This window comes from Rhinolophus ferrumequinum, chromosome 23, assembly GCF_004115265.2.
Source record: "Rhinolophus ferrumequinum isolate MPI-CBG mRhiFer1 chromosome 23, mRhiFer1_v1.p, whole genome shotgun sequence".
Lineage (NCBI taxonomy): Eukaryota > Metazoa > Chordata > Mammalia > Chiroptera > Rhinolophidae > Rhinolophus > Rhinolophus ferrumequinum.
In genome coordinates this window covers 36,861,176-36,877,136 of record NC_046306.1, presented here as the reverse complement: position 1 = coordinate 36,877,136, position 15,961 = coordinate 36,861,176, and the positions used below count along the sequence as shown (strand labels likewise).

The 15,961-nt window shown below is 39.7% G+C and overlaps 1 protein-coding gene across 7 annotated transcripts in view; it reads left to right on the top strand.

The window, feature by feature from the left end:
* Positions 1–15,961, top strand: part of KIF16B (kinesin family member 16B) — a 289,212-nt gene that overhangs the window by 63,665 nt on the left and 209,586 nt on the right. For all 7 annotated transcript variants that reach the window (XM_033094524.1, XM_033094521.1, XM_033094522.1 and 4 more), the window contains 2 exons: positions 271–336; positions 3,281–3,340. In XM_033094524.1, coding sequence (XP_032950415.1) covers positions 271–336; positions 3,281–3,340 — 126 coding nt within the window. The remainder of the gene's footprint in view (positions 1–270; positions 337–3,280; positions 3,341–15,961) is intronic.

The window sequence follows — 15,961 nt, the reverse complement described above, 5'->3', positions numbered from 1 at the left end:
TGTCTTTTTGTCTTTTTTCACTTTGCTGATTTGTATTGCAAATACAAGTTTACCAGGTTTCCAGGGTTTGGAATAGTATGAGATAAGTAGCCCATGGAATAAAGACTTAGTGGTGTGATTGACTCTTTTTGGAAGGTGTGGATTAATACTTTTTAGCACTATTTAATAGTTTATTTGGCAGTTTTTGGTAACTTACTATATCATGGAGAAATCCTTCTTCTAGATGATTGCTGTGCACTAATTGCTGCTTTCTTATGGTTTAAATCTTAGATTGCCCTCTTGGACTCTCCCACAGCCTTAAGTATGGAGGAAAAACTTCAGCAGAATGAAGCAAGAGTAAGTGGTGCCTTGATGTCTTGTTATTTTAAAATCACAACTTTCACTATTATTTTAAGTGCATGCTTTTTAGTTGTGGCTGTTTGAGACTCATTTTCTTCCTTTATTACACTTAACTTTCCCCGTCCCTACCCTGTGATTATTTTTAAAGAAGCATAATAGTTGACTTCTTATGTATCTCATTATGTTATCTGACTTAATAAATGGGGTTTGTCTGGCATGTGATGATTAAGGGTAACTGAAATTCACATGCAGGCCTTACTGATGAAACAGGCCGCTGGGGATTTCAGAGTAGTCCCAGGTTGAGGGGAGGCCGTGTTCAACATTCATGAAACAGCATTGATCCCTGTATCTTAAGCATAGGTAAACTGTGACCACCGTGTAGTGTTGTGTCAACCTTTTGCTTCATTTCCAGTGGGAGGTGCAGCAGTTGGGAAATCTCAAAATGCTCTAGGTAGATGCTTAGGTAGTTTCTCTTAAGCTAGGTGAGATTTGAGGCAGGGAGAGAGAATGGCAGTAAGTGAGCAGAAGACAGAGTAGCTCTAGAGATATTGTGGCTGAAGCCAGTGTTTGTGGCTGGTGCTTTTTGCAAACCAGTTTCATGACTGACCTGGTTCTATACTATTTTTGTTTAAAAATAAAACCCTCTGTGAAAAGAGAAACAGTCATTAAGAACATTTTTGGAGTGAATTTTGTTCACTGCAGTGAGTTGTTAAAATAAACTGAGAAAGAAAATTGGCTTCTATTGGTGAAGCTCTTTAAAGATTACACAGTACTGAAGATGTAAATTGGGTTGTAGTTAGGAACTTGTTGACACTTCCCTGGTTAATTATGCTGGTTAATTTGCTGATAATAACATTAATAAAATCATTAGTTTCTTAATCCCTATTTTTCTCATGAAATTTTGTATTTAGTACTTCAAATTCTAATTTTGAGTGCTTTGAAATGTCTGGATATAGTCTTAAATTGTTTCCTAATAATAGTTTTCAGGAATACCTAGCAAGTTAATAGAAACCAATAAACATTTGAATTTGAATGCATTATACATGCTGTGACAGAAATGACTGCCTATCTTGTTCATAATATTTTCTAAATTTTCATCTATTTTTGGATGACCTTTTAAAATTGTTTGCCATCTGCTTGCCTATAAATCTTATTACCTGGTCACATTGTTAGAGGTGGTATTAATATCACATGTTTGCATTTTTTCTTAATTTTATAAATGAAGATTATTTGCTTTAAATTCAATAGTAAAATAAACTCAAGGCACACTTAAAATTTGTTTAAAGCTAGGATTATTTGAAGTGGGAAAGGATTGATTGGCTTATATTTCTTCAAGGTAAAAATATCTGTTGGTGAAATGCAGAAGCATTTATTACCGAGTGCTTTGTGTTTCTTGGATAAATTGCCAGTGAGAATCTGTTAACTGATTATTATAAATTAGTAAATTCAATACACCAATCTTTACCCTTCGGTAGGGAGAGAAGGTATAAGAATATTCCTTTTCTGAAATCTTTTCTAAAATGAAAGCACTGGGAGCCATATGACTTTTTTTGCTGTTATTAGAGTTTACGGGGTTGGCATCACTTAAGTGATGAAGGACTGGAATGTACGACTAGTTCCAGATAAATCAGGACAACCTTATCAAACAATTAAAAACAAGCAAAACACAAAGTTAGAGAGGCTTTAGTTCTGTTTCTTTTTTTTTTTTTTACCAAGAAAATGGTAGATTTTGACATTACTAGTAAAAAAAAAAAGATTTTAACTTCTTGTTCTACAGCCCTATTAAAGGTAAACTGAGGAGTAAAGTGAATGACCAATTCAACACAGGTGGGTGAGATAGATTTTGGTTTTCTTCTTGCATAAACCATCAGCCCAGGTCCTCCATTTCTTGCAACAAACGCTTTCTTTCATGAAGGTTGAAAACATGAATGCTCTTTCCAGTTACTCTATTTAATATTAAGTCTATGGAAAGTATCTTCCTCTTAGCAGTGAGAGTACAGGCACATGTATTCCGTGCACTCATTTTAGCCTGGTTAAATAAGATAACTTATCAGAGGGAAGACTGGTGGGTGTAAATGGGATGGTATCTGCTGTTGGGAGTGGGGAGGTGGCAGGAGTACTAAAGTAAAGAAGGGAAAATACTTTGAAAGCATGAGTTTCCCCTCTTCTGCCTCTCAGAACACATTTTTCATTCTTTTTGTTTCTACCTCTTAATCAGGTATCACTTTTTGCTTCTTAAGGAATTACTCACTAGGATCATATAAAAAGTTTTATGGAGCTAGCAGAATATTTTCATTAACTTTGAGAAGCAGTTTACAACTGTGCCGTGTTCAACAGTTGGAGACGTTTTTCTCCCCTAAGTTACAGCAGACTGGAGAGAAGCTGATTCTTTATCAAAAGATTTTGCTTTCACTAAAAGTCAATTTAAGAGCCCTCTGTTTTTGGTTTTTTTTTTTTTTAAGATAGAATGAGATTTATAAACTATTAATTAGCTACAAAAGCAGATTATTTCCTAAAAGAAAACTGCAGCATCCCAGGTGATTTAATCACCACATCTAATGAGAGAGAAGAATGAATCACTATTTCTTAAATGTATGATCAGGAAAAAAAAATTAACTCATTTAACAAGACATTGTCATCCTTGAACTTGTAATTTTGGTTAATATCCAAGGAAGCAGCTTTTATTTAAATGCACTATGGAAAAGACTGTTGTAAAACTCTAGGCAACTTGACAATTTTTTTATGTTCTTTCCTTTGCCTTAATGTAGGTTGACATCAGCTTGTTTGATTTATATTTGGTGATTGTTCTTTCAGGATAGGAATTGCTATATAATTAAAAGGTGTGTGTGTGTGTGTGTGTGTGTGTGTGTGTGGAAACTTTCTAGAAGAAAACTCACAATTTTTTTATGGAGAAATCACATATGTATATTTTTCCTTTTAGGTTCAAGAATTGACCAAGGAGTGGACAAATAAGTGGAATGAAACGCAAAATATTTTGAAAGTAAGGACTATGAAAAAGTGTCTTAATTTTACAGTGCTGGCTTTTAAATAGGTAAAACTTTTTCTTTCTCCTTCAAATATGGCTATTGTGTGCTTTGCTTAAGGTAAGATCAGTAGAATTGATTTGTGACTTGCAGGGTTGGGGTTCTGGTTTGATTTTGAAGAAATGGGAAAGGGAGCTAGTAGACATTAAAGCTGTGTTGTAACACGTAGAGGTGATGTTGATACCGAAGGTGTTTGCTTTCACTTATTGAAGTTTTTCCATTTTTGACTCGGCATATATTAAACTTTATTTAATATTCAAGGGCATGCACTTTGCCTTTCTGCTTTTGTTAAATCCTGTATAAAAACGATACGTTAAATGAAAAAAAAAATACTTCCACAGTAATACTGTGGAATATGTGTGCACAACATGGCTAGATTTCAGACATTTCTAAACCAGTAATTTCTTATCAGAAACTTTTTCTGTATGTCTCAAGGACTAGACAGTGATGGTCTGCCGTTTTTGCAGGACTCATTGTGAAAGGACATCAGTAATGACTTCTGTTTTTCATACTCTCTGCTTCAGAATACATGTTTCTTTATGTTCCCATTTTTTGCTGAGTTGGTCGAAAACCTGTGTTGTCTATTGAAGGTTAGCAATGCCAGGTTTGAGGTTCAGAATGGAATTTTTTGCTTTCATAGAATCTGTCAGACTTTATGTGTGAGAGACTGCGATCCAGGGGCTTTCAATCCTCTGTTTGTTTTTGAGGTCTGTTGACCTCAAAACTAAAGGATTAAAATGCCCCTCTAATTTTGACAAGGCTGGATAGATGAGGTTTAGCTTCATGTCTTGGCAGAACCCAAACTTGGATCCACTTCACATGAAAATGGGACACCCAGTTACCATTTCATGGAGCTAAACTTTTGAAGGCCTGGATTAGCCATTTAGTTCAGCATGTAACAGCTCTCGTAGAGAGTGGGGTCATCATCATATTATTAAAGTTCTCCTTGCACCATTTAGGCAGCTCAGTCTGCTCTGGGGGTTAAAAAGACTGTTTCTCACGAAGTCAGAGTTTGTGCTGCAGTTCTCAACAGTGGTGGGTTCTGATGGTCTTAGACACATTTCTTCCAGTTACAGAAATTACTACAATAAATGAGGGCTTCTGCATTCAGACTTTCTTTTCTCTCCTCCTGACTACGATGATAATTTATTATTTCGAGGTACTTCCTCAGCGTTTCTTTTGTTGAGAGGTTTTTGTGTAGGAAACTGAACAAAGACTTGACTCGCATTTCAGAATAGTCAGGTGTGGAACAAGCACCACCAAAGACGAGAATATTTTTCATTGTTTAAGTTGCACCAACTCTAAGATGTAGTGCCGCATCCCCAGGCTTACGAAGCTAAGTTGTTTGACCTTTCATGGTGCAATGTACACTTGCCTCAGTACATTTGTCAAAGAGAGGGAGGGCTTACATCTGCTTTATTTAAGGAAAAGCAAAATCAAATAGTTATTTGAAAAGATTAGTGTACATAATGCCTGTTAGCAGAGGAAGCAATGCAGCAGTGAATTGAAAGACTTCAGCCTCATCTCTTCTGCTGCTGTACCTCTCCTTGTCACTGTAGTGGGGTTTTGTAACATCTCTGCAAAGATATCCACACGGAGAGCCACCTTGGTGAACCCCTGAACTTTGTCTTTTGCTTTTTCTCATAAGGTGATTTGGGGCGCTGAAGCTAAAATCCTTCTCCAGTTCCAGGTCTATTTTTCATAAATCTTACCACTTTTATAACTTTTCAGATGAGAAGAACAGAAATGTGATATGTGCTAGGTGTTAAAGGTTATGAGAAAGGCTAATCGTATTTCAAATTATTCCCTTCCTTTGACCTTTCAAGCCCACTTTAGATTTCTCTGCTGGTGTTTGTGCTTTAAATCTGTAGGCGTTTTCTGCTCATTTTTGATAAGGGCTGTCTTCATGTCTTACTGGAAGACAGTGCCTGAGGACTGAGGTGAAGGAGGGCTGCTCAAATGTTTTTGAAAACATTCTTTGGAAATGGATGGGGGGAGAGGTGGTTGCTCGATGAGTTTACATCTGTGTGATTTGTGTGATCCTTTCCCATATTTCTGCTAGCTGACCCGTCAGTCAGCTGTTGTTCCAATAACGCTCCATAGAACCCACCCCAACCCAGTGGCTTAAAACAACATTTATTCTGTCATGCTTGTGCAGATTGGCTGGGGGGTTTGCTGGTCAAGTAGGTTTGGCTGGGCTTGGATTCAGGCTGTGGGTGGGTTCCAGGTCTGTTCCACGTGTCTCTCATCCTCTGACCAGATGGTTGTCCGGGGCGTGCTCCTCTCATAGTCTTGGCCAAGGTACAAGCAGGCAGGCCTCATCATGTGAGCCATTTCAAGCTTTTGCTTATATCATGTTTGCAAGCATCCCATTGAGCAAAGCAAGCCACTTGGCTGAACTGAAAGTCAAGGGGGGAAGAAGTATATTTTACCTGTAATAAGGCCATGGCAAGGGTGTAAATAGGTAATCCTACTTTGAGATCAGTGGTTTTACCCTACACATGCCTGTGTTAAAATATGAATCTTTAAATTCTGGGAACTTGCCCTTCTACCGAATTTGCCCATTTTGTAGAGACAGGCCCCATAAAGTAGTGCGTTTCCAGGATTATCTTCTCCATTAGGACCTGGCTGTTTACTGGTTTGTTACTCATCATCCCTTCCAAGCCCCAAATTCTAAACATCCAAGGAGAGACCTTTGGGGAGAAGATTGAGAGAATTATAACATCCAGTGGATTGAAGGGACATACAAGGACCAGTTTGGTTTTTATTGGCGCAGTGAGAACCTGCCCTGTTGCTTTTTTTTGCCCAACTTTATTGACAGGTAGTTTCAGAGAAGACTCATAGGTGTTGTTTGTGGAGACGATTAAAGAAAGAGTATAACCCATCTTCTCGGTTATCAGAGTGATGTTCTTTCTGTTAATCTGTCTGTGCTGCTTCAGTTATGAGAACTGAGAGCAGTTGGTCAGAGCACATCATGAGCAGTTGCTTCAGGAATATATTGGAGCCCCTCTCATATTGGAGCAGGGGTAGAAGACTCAAGTCGGTGTGTAAGGCCAAGATCCCATAACGTCAAAATCACTCTTGAAAAATCCTTTAATTCACAAGAACCTGAGCTCTTGGATTCTCAAAAGCCAAGGAATAACTTTGTTCCCTTCTTTTAAATCTAGTCTATGGCTTTCTTTGCTCTGGATGAGTGAAACCCAAGGTCATGTTGAATGGGGGTTGAGAGAGAATGAAAGGCTTCTGGATAAATGGATGCTCTGACAAAAGGCACTATTGTTCTCAGCCAAGTTGGTGGCATCATGGTGATAAGGATGGAGCCTAAGGCTTTTATGATCGTTGGAACTCAGAAGATCTCAGGCTTGAGTTCTCTTTCTGACTCACTGGGTAGTGACATTTATCTACAACTGTTGTATACCCTCGCTCCCAGCTTGGAAATCAGGATTGATGGCAACCTCGTTCGTAACATCCAAGTTAACAGAGTAAGAGATAATAAAGTGCTCAGTTATTTTGAAAGTAGCTAATGACAGTGGAACGTGTGTTTATCTTAAAGAGGCATTTCTTAGGCAGTTAGGTAATGAGAGTTCTATTATCCTCTACAATGTACTCTGTGTATCCGCTCTCTTGCCCCTTAATCTGCAGTCCTCATTTTCATTAATCTTCATTTTCTAGAAATTAAAGTCCAAGCTCCCTTGCCTGGCCCTGAAGGGCACTGATCTTCTCAGTTTCACATGTCCCATCATAGTCCTCTGTCCCAGAACGCCACCCAACCCTGCAGGATGGCTTGTTGGTCCCCGCACAAAGCTGGGCATTGGGTTTTTTATTGTCTCTGTGGGCTTTGCCTGTGTTGCTCTATCATTCAAGATACTTCCCCTTTCTCTGACTGTTAGAATCCACTTTGAAACGCTCTCTGATCATTCTTCTTTCCCACTTCCCAGGTAGAATGATGTTGTTTTTTTCTGGCTTTTATAGCATTTGGTTTTACTTCTGTCGCAGTATTCGTCATCTGAGTTTGGTGCTCTTGGCATCTCCCTCTACACTGGAGCAGCATCTGGGCAAGGACTGGCTCTGTCACTCTGTGCACCAACTCTTAGCACTCCGTTTCTCACCAAGAGGCATGCAGTGGACATGGACTGGATTCAAGTAGTATTAAGAAACAGAAATAAACAGCTTTAGATTCATTTAGTAATACAATAACGAAATACCGCTGACAGTTTGGTTTATATAGTAGACATTGATTTGCCCACAGTTCTGGAGGCTAGAAATCAAGATCAAGGTGTCTTTAGGGTTGATTTCTCCTGAGGGCCTGTCTCCTTGGCTCGTGAGTGGCCGCCTTCTTTCTGTTCTCACATGACCTTTTCTCTGTGTGCCTGTACCTCTAGCCACCCTCTGTGTGTCCTAATCTCCTCTTCTTATAAGGACACCAGTTAGATTGGGTTAGGGATCATCCTGATGGCTTCATTATGACTTAATTCCCTTTTTAAAGGCCCTATCTCCAAAGACAGTCACATCCTGAGATACTGGGAGTCGGGCTTTAACATACGAATTTTAGGGGGACACATTTCAGCCCATAACAACTCTGAACCATACAAATCTGATGACCCACTGAGAAAAGTAGCATGGAGTGGCGTGCAGGCAGTAGTCTTGCCCTAGCAATGTTCTACCGATGCATTCCATCTTACTTTTCTCTTTCCTATTTGAAAGACTTATATATGACCGTGTATTTCTATTCTTGGAAGGAATGTGGCTGAATTCCTTTTGATTGTAGTTTAGATGTTCATTTGGGTCAGTTAGATCTTTGCTGTTCAAAGTGTGATTGTCGGACCAGAAGCATCAGCATCATCTGGGAGCTGGCTAGATGTGCAGAATGTCCGGCCCCACGGTAGACTTCCTATGTCACAAGCTGTACTTCCATAAGTATTCTAGGTGATGTGTCTGCACCTTAACGTTTGAGTGCTCAGTTAGAAAATATGAGGTAACATGGAGCAGTCTTGGGCTCAGGTCCCTTCTCCCCCTTCTCCTGCTCTGCCCTATATTATCGGGGCTGAGCGCTGTGGGCTGCCCTTTTCCGGACTTCTGTGAGACTCACTTTAGAAGGTTGGGGAGAAACCAGACTTTGCCCCCTCCTGCCTCACGTGGCATCCACAGAGTCCATCCCAGGTGCAGCCCAGATGACATAGCCCTGGCCTCCAAAAACGCTTCCTTGTCCTTTGTCCCCCCTGACTAGGGGTGACCTTGGTTTTCTGCTGTTGTCAGTTTGTGTGTGGCCTCACTATCCGTGATGGCTTCCCAGCCCTTCCTTCTGCTGAGTGACCAGTTCTCTGTATTAAAGCCTCTGGGATTTAAATACTGAAGTCATTTCTGTTTCGTGGTTAGACCTGGTCGGATACCACTGTCCACATCGCGGTCTCTTGGTGTTCGCTGCCAGCTCCTTAGAATCTGTTAACATCTCTTCTCCTCTTTTTTTGGTTTGTCTTTCTGGTCTCTTAAAATGCTGCCCCAGTGTGTTTTTTATCCTGGCTGAATGTGCCTTCAACTGCCGTCACTTGGGAATTGGAATTTAATGTGATAAATCCTGCTTCTCCAAGCCCCAGAATCTGCATTTCGGAGGCCTTGCTATTGGTTTCCCTTTTGTATAGCTCCGATGTTGCACTGACTCCTTCGTGTTTGAAGTGGTTTATAAAGTGACTATTTGTTACCCCACTTGTGTACCTCTTGGCTTGGCTTTTTATAAATCCCATATGTTTTGTTACTGATTAATTTTTTCAAGTAATGAAGAATCCCCCAATTCTTTGTCCACTTCCACTTTCTTTCTCCCCACCCCACCTTTTATGCACCTTTTTGGTTTGTATGCATTTTGGGTTTTCTGTTCTAGTGTTTTATAAACAATGAAAAAAAAATGCTCAAAGATACGTTATCTGACTTCCAAATAACTCCTTAAGCACTGCGCTCCAGAATAAATCACAGACAGTTTGGACTGCAGCACCATGCTCCCAAGTGTCTGACAGATGGTGCAACAGAAGGGAGAACTAACTGTGCAGTATCAGTCCAGAGCCGAACTGCGCAGTGGTGCTTGCAGCCCTGTTTGAATCCCTCCAGGATTGGTTATTCTTCTCATTTTTTAATACATAGGGCCTCTTCCTTACTAAAAAACATACCCAGTACCTAACTTGATGTTGTGTTTTCTTTCCCCTGCACAAGACATCTGACAGGGACTTGGCATGGGGGTGAGCGGGAGAAAGCAGGCTGCTCACATACAGAGGCTGAAACTGCAGAGGCTTGTCCTTGGAAATCAGTGAGCTATTTGTATAAGTGTAAGTTGAATTAAAGTTGTTTTTTTCAGACATTAATTATATGGATTGTTTTTCTCACACACAGTAAACAATGTTTGTTGAATTGAATTTGGAGAATGGAGTGTATTTGAATCTATGTGATGATGAGATCCTACCAATGCAAACGACTTAAGTTTAAATTGAGCTAGTGTCTTAATATACCATCTCTGCGGAATAGAGGAGGCAGGCTTGTGGCAGGAGTGGATAACACACTGCTGGAAGAAAATTTGTCACTCTTTCAGAATGCTTTGACTAAAAGAAATATAGTAAAACAAAATTGGAATCCTTTACTGGCTTAAGATTTTTTGCATTTGAAGGTTCATGGAGAGGCATACGTTAAACCAACTTATTTTTGTTTTTTGATAGAATCAGTCAGCTGAACTAGTGTCTCTCGAGGATTTTGGCAACCTGTAAAAGATTTTTTCCCCACTGTCTGCATCTTTCCATTTTGTGTAGAAGATGTGTATTGGGCAGCATCATTGATTTGGAAGCAGCACTGATAACGGGCTGTTGCTCAGTGGGCTTGTGACAGACCAGCTATGTGGTCCTCTGGATTCCTACTGCCCAGGGTGCTGACTCCTCTGGTTTCCAGATAACCCATGAAGAAAACATGGGAGAGACATTTGTTGTGGCCTGTGTCTCTTTCACAATCAGTTAATCTTGACCTCTTCTTGGTACAAAAATTGAACCTGAGGGTACCTCTAGGATAGAATTTTATTTTTGGACATCAATTTTGCCCAGATTTTGGATTAGGGAGGAGACATCTCTTTCAACCATGAGTCACCTTCCTTATTAGCAACTGTTTGGACATTTGATAGTTCAAAATTCTGACCTCAGACAGTCACAATACTGTTTAATTGTTTAATTATAGCCATCTTAAAAATAGTCTTTAGAGCTCATTTGGCTACATGAAGATAATACATTGAATTTCCAAGTGTTCATCCAAGCAGAGATTGGCTGTAGTGGGAATTTTGGAAGTCATTGCTCTTTCTCCTTTGGTTTTTATTATAAAAAGAGTCAGTCCAACTCAGCACCTGCAGCCTATGTGTAGGTCATACCTTTAGGATCACAGTAACTGCCTTGTGAGTTTCAATCGCATAACTTTAAAAAACTTTATGTTCAAACTTTAGGAAGCTTTTTGGCAAAGAATGGATAAAAGGTGGTGAGCATCTTTTTGGCATGCTGATATTCTGATAAACTAGGGTTGATGCTTATGTCGATAAAGATATTCCTAGCATTACTGTGAGTTTGAAAATATCCTCTCTGTACTTGCTTGCCCAGCTGGCCTCATTTTATCTCTTTCATACACCAATCATACACCCCTGCATCCACCCAGGCATCCACCGCCCCTCCCACTCACCCACCCACCCACCCACCCACTTACCCACTCACTCACCCACCCACTCACTCACCCACCCACTCACCCACCCACTCACCCACCCACTCACCCACTTACCCACCCACTCATCCACCCTTTCTTCCCTCCCTTCCTCCCTCATTCATTAAACACTCATTTATTGAGAGATTGAGAACATCTTATGTATTAGACATAGCTCTAGGCCAGGGTGTCCAAACTTTTTTCAACGTTGTTCACCAAGGGCCATATGCGCTAAAATACACAAGCAGCCGGGCCACTCACTCGAGGTGAAGTACTATTGCCTCACCTGGTTTATTTAAGTAAACTAAATATATTTTTGGAATTTGCTGCGGGCCAATTAACAATGGATTGCCACCGCAGTTTGGACACCCCTGCCTTAGGCACCGGGTATATCCAGGGAACAAAGCAAAAATTCCTGCCCTCATGGAGACCACATCCTAATGCTAGAAGGCTTTTTCCCAACATTGGGCATTCTTTTGTAAAACTCTCATAATCTAATCCATTTCTTATCTCTTTTCCTTTAAAAAATACATTTGTTAATAAAAAAATATTGTGCATCTCTCAGACTGTTTGATGTTTGAGGCATAAGATTATGTAAAATAAATAAGTCTTACCTTTATTAAAAAGTCTTTTTCAGTTTTAGTATTTTATTAATTTTACTTAGAAAGGTATTTTACGCTAAATGAATTAATATACCTGTTTATACTGATAGCACTTTGAAAAAAAGGCCCTGAAACATAGAATTTTAAAAATTTATATCCATTAGGATATAGACTCCATATCATACAGTTTCTGTCTGTTTTCTTCACTGCTCAGTAGGTCTAAATACCGAATGAACGAATGGATGGTTAGAAAGGCCCCACTTGGCCATATGTTACAGGAGAACGTGTTTGGGGGAATGAGTTCATAAATGTAATCTGAATGACAGGCGGCGTTCCTGGGGATGGGAGGGAATGGTGTTTGATCCTTCATCTTGCATTCTAATTATTGGTATGCTCATTATTCTTCCTGTTAGATTACAAACATCCTGAGGTTAGGGAACATGTTTCACTCATCTTTGTATCTCTCATAACTTCTAGTGTCTTGTATATTAGTTCTTTATAAATGGGAAGTATTCAATGAATAACTGTTGAACTCAACTGAGTTTTCCCATTTCTGAGAAGTCTCAGGACAAGTTTGAAGACTTTTGCTGTGCAACAATCTGCCCTAAAACCCAGTGGCTTAAACAAACTGATATTTCCCATGATTTTGTGGACCAGGCTGGCTCAGTGGATTTCTGCTGCCCTCACTCATGCCATGGGGTTGGATGGTCCAGGATGTCCTCACTGACATGGCCAGTGGTTGACATGGTGTCAGTTGGGGATGATTTGGCCTTGTTTCTCATTCTTGGGGTCATTTATGTGGTGGTCTCAGAGTCGTAGGAAGAGCAAGAGAAAAGCTGCAATGTCCAAGCATTTTTCAAGCTTTCTCTTGCACCTCACTTGCTAATGTCCCGTTGGCCAAAGCTAGCCATATAGCTTAGGGGTTAGGTGTGAGGGAATTACCCAAAGGCATGGGTACAGGGAGAGCAATGATTCTTTCCATTTTTGCAGGGAAAAACAAAACACAATAATCTTTTTCTCTGTTCTCCTTTGTCTTCCCAACCAGCCTCAGTGATTTCCAACTGTGTGTGTAAGGGTGAGCATGTGTTCCGGTCTTTCCATAAAAGAGAGTATTGCAAGGAGTGAGGATTTGGGATGAGGGTTTGAAATAAGGGTGAATTGAGAGAGCATCATGAGACATTATTTGTCTTTCTGCTTTCATTTGCAGACTAATGTGGATAGGTTTGTGTCTGTTTGAACAAAAGTCAGTGCCCCCCATGTGCAAAACCCTTTATCTTTTTTCAGTGCATTCATGCATGCTATCTATTGGCTCTTTCTTGAAGCAAGAAAAAAAAATGTTATTGCACTTTATTTATATGCAGTTGTTAATTTGTCAACGTTTCCTTAAAGTTAGATTCTGACTGTTAATTTCCATCAAACTATGTGTTCTCCCTTTTCTAAAGTTCTCCTTGTGCAACTGTTTTTAAGATGAAACACAAAGAAACCAAGTTAATTGTTCTCTGAAACTGGGACTTGATAATTAATAGGGGAGAGATTGTCTGCGCGCCAGCACTGGAAGTTGACTGAAGACTTGGCAGGGTCACAGGCTAAGCGAACAATTCACAGAACCAGCTCTAATGTGGTTAGTAATGTCAAGCCTACCATGTTTTCCATGGCAGTTTTCTTCTTGAAGGAACTTCTCATAAATGAAAGTATTGCAAGTATATGTTGGTTCTTTCTTTTGAATAACGTTTCTGGAGCAAAAGGCTCAGAAATAAGTCAAATGCATCTTGTTAAATGTTGGTACCATGCAGTAAATTATTTTGAATACATATGGGATTTTCCTTCTGATCTTTTGCAGTGAGGCATGTTTGCTGACGGGCTCTTACTGCATATTTATTGCCACGGTCAGGGAGAAAAAGGTTGCCTGGTCATGTGGAAGTGTGCTTTATGTACACTTGACGCACTGGGTATGCTAAACTATAGGAACTTGGTTTTGTTCGCAGGGAAGCTTAGAAAGCGACCATTTCATAGTACAATCAGTTTGTTGTTCATGTCACTCAGGAAAACACATTTAAATCACCTTGGGGGACTTCTAAGAGTTGTGACTTTGGAGAGGAATGGGTGGTGGTGGAGTGAGCCTGGGAGTGAGGACATGGTTCTCGGCCTGTCTAGCCTATGATTTTTGTCTGTGCATTATTTTGACCTTGGTCACATTAACCTTTCTGTTTTTTAGAACCTCAGTGAGATGGAGACAATAATAGTACCTACCGTACAAGGTGAGAAATGAGCACATGTATTTAGAACTGTGTCTAGTACACAGTCAAGTTGTAAGCATTACAGTGATGTTATTAACTTTTTCTTTTTTATTGAGGTATAATTGACATGTAACATTAATTTCAGGTATACAACCTAACGATTAAATATTTGTATATATTGGGAAATAATCACAATAAGTGTGGCTAACATCCTTCACCACACGTAGTTACAAATTTTGTTTTCTTGTAATGAGAACTTTTACTATCTACTCTCAGCAATTTTCAGATATCCAATACAGTATTAACTTTAGTCGCCATGCTATTTATTATATCTCAGTGATTTATTTTATAACTAGAATTTTGTGCTGTTGACCACTTTCACCCATTTCACTCTCCCACCTGTTTCTGGTAACCACCTATCTATTTTCTATCGGAGCTCAGTTTTTTTTTTTTTTTTTTTTTTTTTAAAGATTCCACATATAAGTGACCATTTTCTCTTACTTGTTTTGTTTTCTCTGCCTCCATCCTCTTACATGTAAAACTGGGTTGCGTGTTGGTCAGGAAAAAACAGAAATTACATATATGGAAACTCTTAAAAGTATAGTTTTTGCATAAACAATATGGCATTACTTCTAAGACATTTTATCATGTGGCATTTTATGTTTGTTAATTTCAAATTACAGAAAACCCAATTCCAAACTAGCTGAAATGCTAAGGGGTTTATTAGCGCACAGAAGAGGAATGGTGTGGACGCAGGGTGGGATTTAGGCATGGTTTGATCAGGACACTGGCTTTGGTTCTCTGGGATTGTTCTTGGTTTTGCCTTTTTAGTATATTGACTTCATGTTCAGGCATTTTGCTCTCAGAATGGAAGTAAGAGAACAGAAAAAAATAACTTTACTCCCACCTTCTAAGTTCCTCTAGCTGGGCTAGTAAGCAGACAGATTAACAGGAGAAAATGTCCAAAGTTTATTTTACAGATGTACTTTTGGGGGTGCTATAAGATATGAGACCCAAGGAAGCATTGAGCAGTTGAGCTAAGGGGAATGGGGTGGGATTGTGGTTTGGGATTTCAAAGGGCAGGAAGGCAATTCACATGGGGATAAAAAGCAAATGTTTGGTAAAAAAATGTTTGCTGGGCCATCTTTAAGAGTGTGGCACAAAGAGGACTTGCATCAAAAGGGCCTGCTAGGTTCCTCCCTATCACACACTAGTTTATATTAAACTGTAGTTATCTGTGATGGTATCTCGTTTCCCAGAGAGGGTCCTTTATCTAAATTCCTTTAAGCAGGTAAAGGAAGGGGGTCAAAGAGTTTTCCTGAGTCTTTTGTTCCTTAAAATCAATGTCCCAAAAGGCATATTTTAAGTTGGCAAACTCTGCTTCCCTTCACCATCTAAATTCAAAGAGTGTGTGTGTTTCAGAGTCCCCAGCAAAATTCTCATGTTTGTACAGATTTGTGCATTTCTGAATCAATCCCTGGGGCCCTGTGCTGAGTAACTTAGGCCTAGGTTATCTAAACCAATCACTTTGATAAGGAAATTGGTTGAGATATGAAGCAAGGCCCACCATTTGAGCTGGGGTGAGGTCAGTCCCCTTTGCCACAGCTGCAATGCACTGTGAGGTTGGCGGTGAGTGAGGGGGTAGGGGTGAGGGGTGGGGGTGGGGAGCTGAATCTTGATGATACCATCCACATTTTCCACTGCAGACGTAGAACCTGGTCACTTACTATAGTGTAGGATACAGTCAAGGCAAACAGGAGATGCAAATTAGTTGAAACATTCTTTTATTTAAGAGAAAATATTTCTGAATATTTCCTTTATGACTCAGAAGTCCTATCTATATTCATCTGCAAAATTATGTGAAAGGGCCAGCCGAATATCTGTATTGTGATGTGAACATTCCACACAGGAAAAATTGCTCTTTTCTGGTGTTAGAATTGAAAGATGGCACAGAGCAAATGCCATATATGTAAATGCATTTTCCTTTTCTCCATTAGATTGATTTTGTGATTCAGAACGCACTCTAAAT